The sequence below is a fragment of the Lutra lutra genome, chromosome 15 (genome assembly GCF_902655055.1).
Source record: "Lutra lutra chromosome 15, mLutLut1.2, whole genome shotgun sequence".
Classification (NCBI taxonomy): domain Eukaryota; kingdom Metazoa; phylum Chordata; class Mammalia; order Carnivora; family Mustelidae; genus Lutra; species Lutra lutra.
The window spans coordinates 18,473,087-18,486,976 of NC_062292.1; the positions used below are offsets into that span (position 1 = coordinate 18,473,087).

At 40.3% G+C, this 13,890-nt stretch overlaps 1 protein-coding gene across 6 annotated transcripts in view; it reads left to right on the plus strand.

The window, feature by feature from the left end:
* RGSL1 (regulator of G protein signaling like 1) overlaps positions 1–13,890 on the plus strand; it is an 85,422-nt gene that overhangs the window by 67,027 nt on the left and 4,505 nt on the right. For all 6 annotated transcript variants that reach the window (XM_047704563.1, XM_047704564.1, XM_047704562.1 and 3 more), the window contains 3 exons: positions 1,252–1,426; positions 12,147–12,285; positions 12,519–12,643. In XM_047704563.1, coding sequence (XP_047560519.1) covers positions 1,252–1,426; positions 12,147–12,285; positions 12,519–12,643 — 439 coding nt within the window. The remainder of the gene's footprint in view (positions 1–1,251; positions 1,427–12,146; positions 12,286–12,518; positions 12,644–13,890) is intronic.

Here is a 13,890-nt window from a genome sequence, read left to right on the forward strand (position 1 = left end):
CTCTTTTCCTAAACTCCCTGGCCATCATACCAACTTCCAAGTTCTATTCAAACTTTGTTTTCCCCTTTGAACTCAAGTCTAAGAGATAGAGAGATTATAAGATAGGAAGGAGGAGGCTTTGCTTTATTTGGTGCTGTAACCCTAGGACCCAGCACAAGGTCTGGGAAATAAGAGGTGCTAGCTATTTATTCAGTGTTGTAGTACCCTCCCATTTTATATGCAACACTTCTCCAAAAGGAATCCCACTTACACCATAGGAAGCACCATACCACATCAACGATTCCTGAACAGATATCCAGAATAACGGATTTTATAGGAAGAATTGTAAATTCTAGAGCTGGATTAGACAATTTTCTTAAACCCAGCCAGGCAATTAACCAGGGTCTGCTTGCCAGATACAGTCCAAAACTGTTGTCTTCTCTATCCTAAATCCCAATGAATGGATTTCTTTGTGTATATCCTACTCAAGAAACTTTCTAAAATAAATGTCTTGTTTTTCTAGACGCAATCCAAACCTTCTTGAATCATCTATATTCTTCTTTACTCATTTATGTCTGTTTTCTACTCTAGCACCCTACTCTCTGTTCCATTAAACTGCTTTACTCTTGATATTTTGACTTTTTTATTGTGCTGCTTTCCCAGTTTCCTTCTAAATTACTTCCTTGATAAACCTAGAATAAGCATCAGAACCACAGACTCCTGGGTGCCTGAGTGGCTCAGTGGTTAAGCAACTGCCTTCAGCTCAGGTCATGATCCTGGAGTCTCAGGATCAAGTCCCGCATCAGGCTCCCAGCTCCATGGGGAGTCCTTCTGACCTTCTCCCCTTTCATGCTCTCTCTCATTGTCTCTCTTTCAAATAAATAAAAAATCTTAGAAAAAAAAACAAACAAACAAACACAGACTCCATTTTGAAGGTCACATCTGCATATCTAATTTCTGCAGAAATATTAAGGATTGGCATAACTACAGTGCAATTATATTTCCATGAGACACGCACCAGGAAAACACCTTTCAGTACTCAGTTGACTTTTTTTTTTTTTTTGTCATACCATCTGAGCAGATGGCTTTTTTAGCAGTCCTTCAAGTCAAAGTAAAACATTGAGCCCAAGGGTAGGAAATCACTATTTCAACAGCACCAAAAATGGGTCCACACTTTCCTTTCTTCATTTTAGTTATGCCCAAGTCAAAGGCTTCACGTTTAAGAGCAACTTCACCAAACTAGATTTTAATTCTTTCGTCTTTCTCTCTCAGATTTCTCCACAACACCAAATGCACCAGGACGCCCAACCGCAAATACCGCCAACGTCCGGAACGCAGACCTTGAGAATGGGGATGTAATACTGATGAAGCGTCGAATACTTGGCCACAGAATTATCACCGTCAACTTCGCAATCAATGATTTGTATTTTTTTTCTGAAATAGAGAGGTAAGTTTCCCATCTCTCCCTATCATGGCTTCCCCTGGTTAGTACCTTCCTGCAAAGCCTGTAAGTGACACAGTGATTTCAGCCCTGCCAGGCAGGAATCTCCAACTGAAAATCTCACTGAATTCTGCCCGTCACTGTATCAATTTCGGCCATCCTTCCCTTTAGGTCCTAGATGCTCTTCAGTATTCTGGAGTTGCCAGTATTGAAATGATTGAAATATTGAAATGATATTTATACCCAGGAAGTGGAGCGCTTTTTTCTCCTTATTATTTGCTAATATGATAGAAGTCCTCTTATGGAGCACCATAGAGCCAATAGTTCCTTAGTTAGAACAAAGAATGATAGTAGTAAAAATTGTGTGTCTGTGTGTGTGCATGACATTGAACAGAGACATATAGTTATAGATATTATTCCTTGCTTTATCCATGCATCTTATGAAAAAAGCAAGTAGTAGAAAAAAAAATTGGAGGTCATTCCATTACAGCTTTGGTGAAATACAGAAAGCAAAACGTCTTTCTGCCCTGGGTCAGATTATTCTTACCTGTTGTTTAGTACAGTTTCTACTTAGAAATATTTCTCTGGGCAAAGAGAAGCAGATGGAGAGGGAGAGAAAGAAGCCTGAACAGACTCTATATCCAGTGCAGAGCCGGACATGGGGCTCAGTCTCACGACCTTGAAATCATGACCTAAGCCAAAATCAAAAGTCAGGGGCTTAAGTGACTGAGCCACCCAGGCACCTCTCTACTTAGAAATACTCTTAACCAACTGTGTCTCATGTGTGCAGCTCTTCAATTTGTGAGCCGAGGGTCTGAACTCGCAAAACAGTCCTACTGGGGTAAAGGAGTTAGTCAATGGTTCTCAACGCTGGTGCACATCAGGGTCTCTGGGAGCTGGTGAATACTGCCAATGCCAAGGCCCAGAGATTTGGATTTCAGGGGTCCCTTGTGGAGCCTGGGAACTGGTACTGTCATAAGTTGCTCATGGGATTCTGATGGCAGCACAGTTGAGAACACAGGTCTAGCGCCTCTAAAGGAGAAAACTGACTTAAAATTTTCTTGAACATTTGCAGATAGAAACAAGTGACTCTAAGAGAAATAAGAGTTTCTGCTTCTTTCTCTGTCCTCATCAAAGGGAACATCTTTGCCATTAACAGAAAGGGTATGTTCCTGGAACACTGATTTGAAATTTGGAATACATTTCCACCATAGAAATGATGTACTGCATGGTGATTAGGTATCTTATGTACTAAAGTAGAATGGCTTATGAGTCTATGTTTTAGAATGTGGTGGGCTTTTTTTTTTTTTTTGAGAACTTTTAAAAGTTCTGAACTAATTTAGAGATAAAGATAGAGATGCATAAATGGTATTTAAGTTGATATAAGTTGGAAGTCTCCTGTACATGCATACAGGCTACTCAATCCTCTATATTACTGCACTCATTGTGTATCATTATTATTGTCATTTTTGCCTGCTTTTGGTTGATTAGCTTTTTTAAAATTTTAATTCCAATATAGTTGACATACAGTGTTATATTAGTTTCATGTGTAGAATATACTGATTAAACAATTCTACACATTATTCAGTATTCATCATGATAAGTATATTCTTACAACCTATTTCACTTATCCCCTGCCTCCCTCCCCTCTGGTAACCATCAGTTTGTTCTCTATAGTTAAGACTGTTTCTTGGTTTGTCTCTTTTTTTATTTGTTTTGTTTCTTAAATTCCAAATATGAGTGAAATCATATGGTATTTGTCTTTCTCTAACATTTCACTTAGAATTATACCCTCTATCTCCATCCATGTTGTTGAAAATGGCAAGATTTCTTTCTTTTTCATGGTTGAGTAATATTCTATTGTATAAATATACCATATTTTCTTTATCCATTGATCTGTCAATGGACACGTGAACTGCTTCCATAATTTCGCCATTATAAATAATGCTGCAATAAACATAGGGGGTGCATATATTTCTTTGAATTAGTATTTTCGTATTCTTTAGGTAATACCCAGTAGTGGGATTACTGGATTATATGGTAAATCTATTTTTAAATTTGTGAGGAACATCCATACTTAAATAGATATTATTATGTTAAATCATGCTAACATACTTCAACTCACCTGTCAAACTTTCAACGTAAAATCAAAGCCATTCCTCTAACTGGAGATCCATATATCTTTCTTGCATAAATTATATCCAAAATGTTATCAGCTAATTCTAAAATTTCTCTCTTTAAAGTGAGTGAGAATATAAAGGCAGTTTAATCCTTCTGAATTTTTTTTTATCCTTCTGAATTTTTATACATGTTTTTTCAAAGTTTTAAATTGCTTTGTCACACCTCACTCAATAGTAACCTTTTTTTTTTTTTTTCAATAGCAACTTTTTAAAAAACAACTTGCCTTTACTGGAACATTCCAACACAATCAAATTTATTTTCTGAGAAACAACAAATATCTTTTCCTTTTATGTTCATATTTTATTAATTCTCATAAATTACAAATTATAGGAACAAGTACAACAGGCAAAAATCTTTGAGAAGAGGCATGAATAATTCTCAGTATGTATCTGCCTCAACTCATTGTGAAAATGTGAGAGTACATTACAGAAGGTACAACCAGTGTATATGATGAGCATGTCGTAGGCATCAGTCGGTGTGTTTTGAGAAATACAGAGTATCTGGTCATTCAGCACACTAGTTAGGGGAATTGGTTAAGAGATCTTCTTTTTTTTTTTTTTTTTTTTTTTTTAATTTTTTAATTTTTTTCAGCATAACAGTATTCATTATTTTTGCACCACACCCAGTGCTCCATGCAATCCGTGCCCTCTACAATACCCACCACCTGGTGCCCCCAACCTCCCACCCCCCACCCCTTCAAAATTCTCAGATCGTTTTTCAGAGTCGATAGTCTCTCATGGTTCACCTCCCCTTCCAATTTCCCTCAACTCCCTTCTCCTCTCCATCTCCCCTTGTCCTCCATGCTATTTGTTATGCTCCACAAATAAGTGAAACCATATGATAATTGACTCTCTCTGCTTGACTTATTTCACTCAGCATAATCTCTTCCAGTCCCGTCCATGTTGCTACAAAACTTGGGGATTCATCCTTTCTTTCTTTTTTTTTTTTTTTTTTTTTTTTTTTTTTTTTTTTTCAGGTTTATAAACATATATTTTTATCCCCAGGGGTACAGGTCTGCGAATCGCCAGGTTTACACACTTCACAACACTCACCATAGCACATACCCTCCCCGATACCAATAACCCCACCCCCTCTCCCAACCCCCTCCCCCCATCAACCCTCAGTTTGTTTTGTGAGATTAAGAGTCACTTATGGTTTGTCTCCCTCCCAATCCCATCTTGTTTCATTTACTCTTCTCCTACCCCCTCGACCCCCCATGTTGCATCTCCTCTCCCTCATATCAGGGAGATCATATGATAGTTGTCTTTCTCCGATTGACTTATTTCGCTAAGCATGATACCCTCTAGTTCCATCCACGTTGTTGCAAATGGCAAGATTTCATTTCTTTTGATGGCTGCATAGTATTCCATTGTGTATATATACCACATCTTCTTTATCCATTCGTCTGTAGATGGACATCTAGGTTCCTTCCATAGTTTGGCTATTGTAGACATTGCTGCTATAAACATTCGGGTGAACGTGCCCCTTCGGATCACTATGTTTGTATCTTTAGGGTAAATACCCAGCAGTGCAATTGCTGGGTCATAGGGTAGTTCTATTTTCAACATTTTGAGGAACCTCCATGCTGTTTTCCAGAGTGGTTGCACCAGCTTGCATTCCCACCAACAGTGTAGGAGGGTTCCCCTTTCTCCGCATCCTCGCCAGCATCTGTCATTTCCTGACTTGTTAATTTTAGCCATTCTGACTGGTGTGAGGTGATATCTCATGGTGGTTTTGATTTGTATTTCCCTGATGCCGAGTGATATGGAGCACTTTTTCATGTGTCTGTTGGCCATCTGGATGTCTTCTTTGCAGAAATGTCTGTTCATGTCCTCTGCCCATTTCTTGATTGGATTATTTGTTCTTTGGGTGTTGAGTTTGCTAAGTTCTTTATAGATTTTGGACACTAGCCCTTTATCTGATATGTCATTTGCAAATATCTTCTCCCATTCTGTCAGTTGTCTTTTGGTTTTGTTCACTGTTTCCTTTGCTGTGCAAAAGCTTTTGATCTTGATAAAATCCCAAAAGTTCATTTTTGCCCTTGCTTCCCTTGCCTTTGGTGATGTTCCTAGGAAGATGTTGCTGCGGCTGACGTCGAAGAGGTTGCTGCCTGTGTTTTCCTCGAGAATTTTGATGGATTCCTTTCTCACATTGAGATCCTTCATCCATTTTGAGTCTATTTTCGTGTGTGGTGTAAGGAAATGATCCAATTTCATTTTTCTGCATGTGGCTGTCCAATTTTCCCAACACCATTTATTGAAGAGGCTGTCTTTGTTCCATTGGACATTCTTTCCTGCTTTGTCGAAGATGAGTTGACCATAGAGTTGAGGGTCCATTTCTGGGCTCTCTATTCTGTTCCATTGATCTATGTGTCTGTTTTTGTGCCAGTACCATGCTGTCTTGATGATGACAGCTTTGTAATAGAGCTTGAAGTCCGGAATTGTGATGCCACCAACTTTGGCTTTCTTTTTCAATATTCCTTTGGCTATTCGGGGTCTTTTCTGGTTCCATATAAATTTTAGGATTATTTGTTCCATTTCTTTGAAAAAAATGGATGGTACTTTGATAGGAATTGCATTAAATGTGTAGATTGCTTTAGGTAGCATAGACATTTTCACAATATTTATTCTTCCAATCCAGGAGCATGGAACATTTTTCCATTTCTTTGTGTCTTCCTCAATTTCTTTCATGAGTACTTTATAGTTTTCTGAGTATAGATTCTTAGTCTCTTTGGTTAGGTTTATTCCTAGGTATCTTATAGTTTTGGGTGCAATTGTAAATGGGATGGACTCCTTAATTTCTCTTTCTTCTGTCTTGTTGTTGGTGTAGAGAAATGCAACTGATTTCTGTGCATTGATTTTATATCCTGACACTTGACTGAATTCCTGTACAAGTTCTAGCAATTTTGGAGTGGAGTCTTTTGGGTTTTCCACATAGAGTATCATATCATTTGCGAAGAGTGATAGTTTGACTTCTTCTTTGCCGATTTGGATGCCTTTAATTTCCTTTTGTTGTCTGATTGCTGAGGCTAGGACTTCTAGTACTATGTTGAATAGCAGTGGTGATAACGGACATCCCTGCCGTGTTCCTGACCTAAGCGGAAAAGCTTTCAGTTTTTCTCCATTGAGAATGATATTTGCAGTGGGTTTTTCATAGATGGCTTTGATAATATTGAGGTATGTGCCGTCTATCCCTACACTTTGAAGAGTTTTGATCAGGAAGGGATGCTGTACTTTGTCAAATGCTTTTTCAGCATCTATGGAGAGTATCATATGGTTCTTGTTCTTTCTTTTATTAATGTGTTGTATCACATTGATTGATTTGCGGATGTTGAACCAGCCTTGCAGCCCTGGAATAAATCCCACTTGGTCGTGGTGAATAATCCTTTTAACGTACTGTTGAATCCTATTGGCTAGTATTTTGGCGAGAATTTTTGCATCTGTGTTCATCAAGGATATTGGTCTGTAGTTCTCTTTTTTGTTGGGATCCTTGTCTGGTTTTGGGATCAAGGTGATGCTGGCCTCATAAAATGAGTTTGGAAGTTTTCCTTCTATTGCTATTTTTTGGAACAGTTTCAGGAGAATAGGAATTAGTTCTTCTTTAAATGTTTGGTAGAATTCCCCCGGGAAGCCGTCTGGCCCTGGGCTTTTGTTTGTTTGGAGATTTTTGATGACTGTTTCAATCTCCTTACTGGTTATGGGTCTGTTCAGGCTTTCTATTTCTTCCTGGTTCAGTTGTGGTAGTTTATACGTCTCTAGGAATGCATCCATTTCTTCCAGATTGTCCAATTTGTTGGCGTAGAGTTGCTCATAGTATGTTCTTATAATTGTCTGTATTTCTTTGGTGTTCGTTGTGATCTCTCCTCTTTCGTTCATGATTTTATTGATTTGGGTCCTCTCTCTTTTCTTTTTGATAAGTCTGGCCAGGGGTTTATCAATCTTATTAATTCTTTCAAAGAACCAGCTCCTAGTTTCGTTGATTTGTTCTATTGTTTTTTTGGTTTCTATTTCATTGATTTCTGCTCTGATCTTTATGATTTCTCTTCTCCTGCTGGGTTTAGGGTTTCTTTCTTGTTCTTTCTCCAGCTCCTTTAGGTGTAGGGTTAGGTTGTGTACCTGAGACCTTTCTTGTTTCTTGAGAAAGGCTTGTACCGCTATATATTTTCCTCTCAGGACTGCCTTTGTTGTGTCCCACAGATTCTGAACTGTTGTGTTTTCATTATCATTTGTTTCCATAATTTTTTTCAATTCTTCTTTGATTTCCTGGTTGACCCATTCATTCTTTAGAAGGATGCTGTTTAGTCTCCATGTATTTGGGTTCTTTCCAAATTTCCTCTTGTTATTGAGTTCTAGCTTCAGAGCATTGTGGTCTGAAAATATGCAGGGAATGATCCCAATCTTTTGATACCGGTTGAGACTTGATTTAGGACCAAGAATGTGATCTATTCTGGAGAACGTTCCATGTGCACTAGAGAAGAATGTGTATTCTGTTGCTTTGGGATGAAATGTTCTGAATATATCTGTGATGTCCATCTGGTCCAGTGTGTCATTTAAGGCCTTGATTTCCTTGTTGATCTTTTGCTTGGATGATCTGTCCATTTCAGTGAGGGGAGTGTTAAAATCCCCTACTATTATTGTATTCTTGTCGATGTGTTTCTTTGATTTTGTTATTAATTGGTTTATATAGTTGGCTGCTCCCACGTTAGGGGCATAGATATTTAAAATTGTTAGATCTTCTTGTTGGACAGTTCCTTTGAGTATGATATAGTGTCCTTCCTCATCTCTTATTATAATCTTTGGCTTAAAATCTAATTGATCTGATATAAGGATTGCCACTCCTGCTTTCTTCTGATGTCCATTAGCATGGTAAATTCTTTTCCACCCCCTCACTTTAAACCTGGAGGTGTCTTCGGGTGTAAGATGAGTTTCTTGTAGGCAACATATAGATGGTTTTTGTTTTTTTATCCATTCTGATACCCTGTGTCTTTTGATTGGGGCATTTAGCCCATTAACATTCAGGGTAAGTATTGAGAGATATGAATTTAGTGCCATTGTATTGCCTGTAAGGTGACTGTTATTGTATATTGTCTCTGTTTCTTTCTGATCTACTACTTTGAGGGTCTCTCTTTGCTTAGAGGACCCCTTTCAATATTTCCTGTAGAGCTGGTTTGGTATTTGCAAATTCTTTCAGTTTTTGTTTGTCCTGGAAGCTTTTAATCTCTCCGTCTATTTTCAATGATAGCCTAGCTGGATATAGTATTCTTGGCTGCATGTTTTTCTCATTTAGTACTCTGAATATATCATGCCAGCTCTTTCTGGCCTGCCAGGTCTCTGTGGATAAGTCTGCTGCCAATCTAATATTTTTACCATTGTACGTTACAGACTTCTTTTCCCGGGCTGCTTTCAGGATCTTTTCTTTGTCACTAAGACTTGTCAATTTTACTATTAGGTGACGGGGTGTAGACCTATTCTTATTGATTTTGAGGGGGGTTCTCTGAACCTCCTGGATTTTGATGCTTGTTCCCTTTGCCATATTGGGGAAATTCTCTCCAATAATTCTCTCCAATATACCTTCTGCTCCCCTGTTTCGTTTCCTCTTCTTCTGGAATCCCAATTATTCTAATGTTGTTTCGTCTTATGGTGTCACTTATCTCTCGAATTCTCCCCTCATTGTCCAGTAGCTGTTTGTCCCTCTTTTGCTCAGCTTCCTTATTCTCTGTCATTTGGTCTTCTATATCGCTAATTCTTTCTTCTGCCTCATTTATCCTAGCAGTGAGAGCCTCCATTTTTGATTGCACCTCATTAATAGCTTTTTTGATTTCAACTTGGTTAGATTTTAGTTCTTTTATTTCTCCAGAAAGGGCTTTTATATCTCCCGAGAGGGTTGCTTTAATATCTTCCATGCCTTTTTCAAGCCCGGCTAGAACCTTGAGAATCGTCATTCTGAACTCTATATCTGACATATTACCAATGTCTGTATTGATTAGGTCCCTAGCCTTTGGTACTGCCTCTTGTTCTTTTTTTGGTTGTGAATTTTTCCGCCTTGTCATTTTGTCCAGATAAGAGTTTATGAAGGAGCAAGTAAAATACTAAAAGGGTGGCAACAACCCCAGGAAAATATGCTTTAGCCAAATCAGAAGAGATCCTGAATTGTGAGGGGGGAGAAAGGGGATAAAAAGGGGCTCAGAAAGAAAGAAAAAAAAAACTATTAAAAAAAAGAAAGCCGATAAAGAAATAAATATAAAAAGAGGAAAAAATATATATATATTAGATAAACTATTTAAAAAACGTTAAAAAAAAGAAAATGGTAAAAGTTAAAAAAAATTTAGCAGAAGAAGAGAAAAAGAAAAAAAAATTGAAAAAGAAAAAAAAAATTAAATTAACTGCAAGGCTAAAAAATCATGGGGAGAAAGCCATGAGTTCCGTGCTTTGCTTTCTTCTCCTCTGGAATTCCGCCGTTCTCCTTGGTAGGTGAACTTGGTCCTGGCTGGTTTTCCCGTAGATCTTCTGGGGGAGGGGCCCGTTGTAGTGATTCTCAAGCGTCTTTGCCCCAGGCGGAGTTGCACCGCCCTTACCCGGGGCCGCGCTGAGTTATCCGCTCGGGTTCGCTTTCGGGAGCTTTTGTTCCCTGAGCGCTTTCCGTAGAGTCCGGAGGACGGGAATAAAGATGGCGGCCTCCTGGTCTCCGGCCCGGAGGAGCCGAGAGCCCGGGGCCCCACTCCTCAGTGCGCCCTCAGAGAACAGTGCCAAATGACTCTCGTCACCCTGGCCTCCGGCCGCGCTCCGAGCTGACCGAGCCTGCGACCGGCTCAAGTCAACTCCGAGCTGAGAGTCACTCCTCGGCTCTGTCTCTGTAGCCAGCTTCCCCGTTCTAATACCGGTAAGCTCTGCGACACTCAGACACCCCCGATCCTTCTGCGACCCTGCGGGACCTGAGGCCGCGCTTACCCCGCCTGGGCTTCACCCCAGTTAAGCCTCTGGAGCGATGTCCCTCAGCAGAACAGACTTTTAAAAGTCCTGATTTTGCTCCGTTGCTCCGCCGCTCGCCGGGAGCCGGCCCCTCCCCCCGCGGTCTATCTTCCCGTCGCTTTGGATTCACTTCTCCGCCAGTCCTACCTTGCAGAAAGTGGTTGATTTTCTGTTTCTGGAATTGCTGTTCTTCTTCTCTTCAATCTCCCGTTGGATTTGTAGGTGTTTGCAATCTTTAGATAAGCTATTTAGCTGATCTCCCGCTACCCGAAGTAGTCTCAGCCTGCTACTTCTCCGCCATCTTGACTCCTCCCCTTTAAGAGATCTTCTTAATCTGCACCCCAATGAGGCATTTAGTTCAGTTCCACAAATGCTTACTGATTGCTTGGGCACTGGGTTTGGCACTGGAGATTCAAAAGACAACTAAGACGTGTTCCCTATTCTCTGAGATCCTGCAAAGCAATCTGGATGGCAGACAAACACAAATGAGAGTTAATGAGTAGGATGATAGGTGCAGGAAGTGCATTTAGACAACTAAAAAGAAGGCAGAACTTTGTTTACCAAGTCACTGCTGAATCCCTGCTCTTGGTATGGCACCTGTCACAGAGTAAACCCTTTCAAGGGTCCACTGATTGAATAAATAAATGGATATGCAAAGCAAGGTTATAATGGGAAGATCTTAGTATTCTACTCTTAGGAAAAGTTTAAATGATTAAGATTTAAAGAGTCCGGAGAGAAATAAACTGTGTACATAAGTCAAGATAAGGTATAACTGACAGGTATTTGACGGTTAGTGAAAGAATATGTTGCTAGGAGACAGAAAGTTGCCAGGGGCTGCGATATGGGGAGAATGGAGAGTTACTGTTGGATGGCTTAGAGTTTCAGCTGGAGAAGATGAAAAAAGTTCTGGAGGTGGATTGTGTGATGGTTGCCCAGCACAGTCAATGTACTTAATGCCACTGATTGTATGTTTAAAAATGGTTAAACTGGTAAATGATATGTTGCATATATTTTACTATAATAAAAAAATTAAGAGTTTCAGCTGGAGAAGATGAAAAAAGTTCTGGAGGTGGATTGTGTTGATGGTTGCCCAGCACAGTCAATGTACTTAATGCCACTGATTGTATGTTTAAAAATGGTTAAACTGGTAAATGATATGTTGCATATATTTTACTATAATAAAAAAATTAAGAAAAGTAATATGTGGCTTCAAAGAGTGGTGGTAATTGTGAAAGCTTCAGGAGGAAGGTAAAGAAAGAGCAAGATAACTCTTACCCCTTAAAGTCTTCAGAGGCAAAACTGGTACGGAGGTTAGGATGGAAGCAGGATGGGATACATAAGGGAGTTTATGGTAAAGAAATACACTTGAAGAAGCACTTAGCATATTACCTGGCGTGTGGTAGGTGCTCAATTTGCATTTGCCTGTGGAGGCATTATGATTGAATGAATTAAGTTTCAACCTGGCCCAGGATTGGCCCTGTCTTTTTTAGGCCAGAAATGGGTCTGGGCTGGCTGCCCTATTTAGTTGCTGCTTTTATCCTCTCCTCACTGATTTCCTACTTACTGCTTCTTTTTAGATTTAATGATTTGGTAAGTTCAGCTCACGTGCTGCAAGCCAACCGGGCATACAAGGAGAATGACGTGGCCCTAATGAGGTCTAAAATTAACATCATCCTAAAGCTCTACCTGCATTCGGAAATCCCTCCAAGGCTGAGGGTAAAGGGGATTCCCGTTCCTCTCTGGGCATTTGCCAAGAAGCATTTCTTCCTCAAGAACTCTGAAAGCTGATAGGCACCTCCTAAGTCTTGGGTCAACCAGATGTCCTTTCCCTAGCAGTTGCATGAAAAGCTTCTGGGGAGGGGGTGGTCTTATAGGTCCTGGGGGGTCAAGAGAGGTTTTCTGCCTTCCCTGGAGCCTCGGCCAGTAACATGCTCCCATTCTATGGGTAGGTGAACATCTCTGAATCCCAGAAGGATGCCATCATTGCTGCCATTGCAGAGGGCCACCTAGATCGGAACATCTTCCATGGAACTGTCATGTCTCTCTTCCCTATCATTATGTACTTCTGGAAAAGGTAACTCTTTCTCCTTGCCCAAGACCACGAGGGCAGAAAAACACATTTGACTTTCTAGAGTAGCCCTCTGCTTCACAGTTTCCAGTCTCTTGGGAACTACAATGGTGTATTCTTATGCCACATGATATACCCCATCCCTCCCACTCTCACGCTGAAACTGAGTCAGAGGATGGAGGGCCAAGTAAGACTGGGGATCAGAGTACCTGGCTCTCTCCCAGGTACCTCCTCCTTGCTTAGAAAAATGAGGTTAATTTTCTTAGGCATAGGTTCCTCACCTAAGAGTGAGTATGGACCTCCATACCTGGGAAGAAGTTCTGTCAAGTTTAACACAACTATAATTGTGCTTGAGGAGCTTCATGAGAGAGTAAGACACAAAAGTTCTACTCTGTTATGTCCAAATCCCATAATTACCATTAGAGGCACAGTTGCTAGATATTACATTCTCAAGAGGAGCTTAGAAATTTAGGAGTTTTGTTGTTGTGGTGGTTGTTGTTGTTGTTGTTGTTGTTGTTATTGTAAAAGATTGATTTATTTGAGAGAGAGAGAGAGAGTGAAGGAAGGCAGAGAGGAAGAGAATCTTCAAGCAGACTCCCTGCTGGGCACAGATCCAGACACAGGGATCCATCTCATGACTTAGATCGTGACCTGAGCCAAAACCAAGAGTTGGTCTCTCAACCAACTGAGCCACCAATGTGTCCCAGAAATTTAGGTTTTTCTGTCCTATCTCCCAAAGTTGAAGTGGCAAATGTAGCAACAAACTCAAAACTAAAACATGGCGAGGAAATTATGAAGGCCAAAGAGCAAAAATGAAACAAACAAAATATCTGCAGGACAAATGCAACCTGTGGCCCACTGGTTTCTAACCTAGCCTGCTGAGGTTTAGGCTGAGACACTGGTCCAGGTTCTCCCAGCTGGTTATTCATTCCTATAGTGTATAGTGCCAACCTATACACTGGACACTGGACACTGGTCCAGGTTGTCCCAGCTGGTTATTCATTCCTATAGTGTATAGTGCCAACCTATACGTTCCACACGGGGCCCTGTATGACAGTGACCAGAGGATAACCAGCTGAAATGTTCCAAGACAGGGCTAATTAGGATATTTAGATTATTATATGATTCTGGCTCTTAGGGGACCTCCCCTCACCCCCCACACACATACACCACACACACCACACACACACACACACACGCATAAGTGTTACTTTAGTGGAAGAGAAGTCTAAAGGTTGCTTACCAATTTCCAA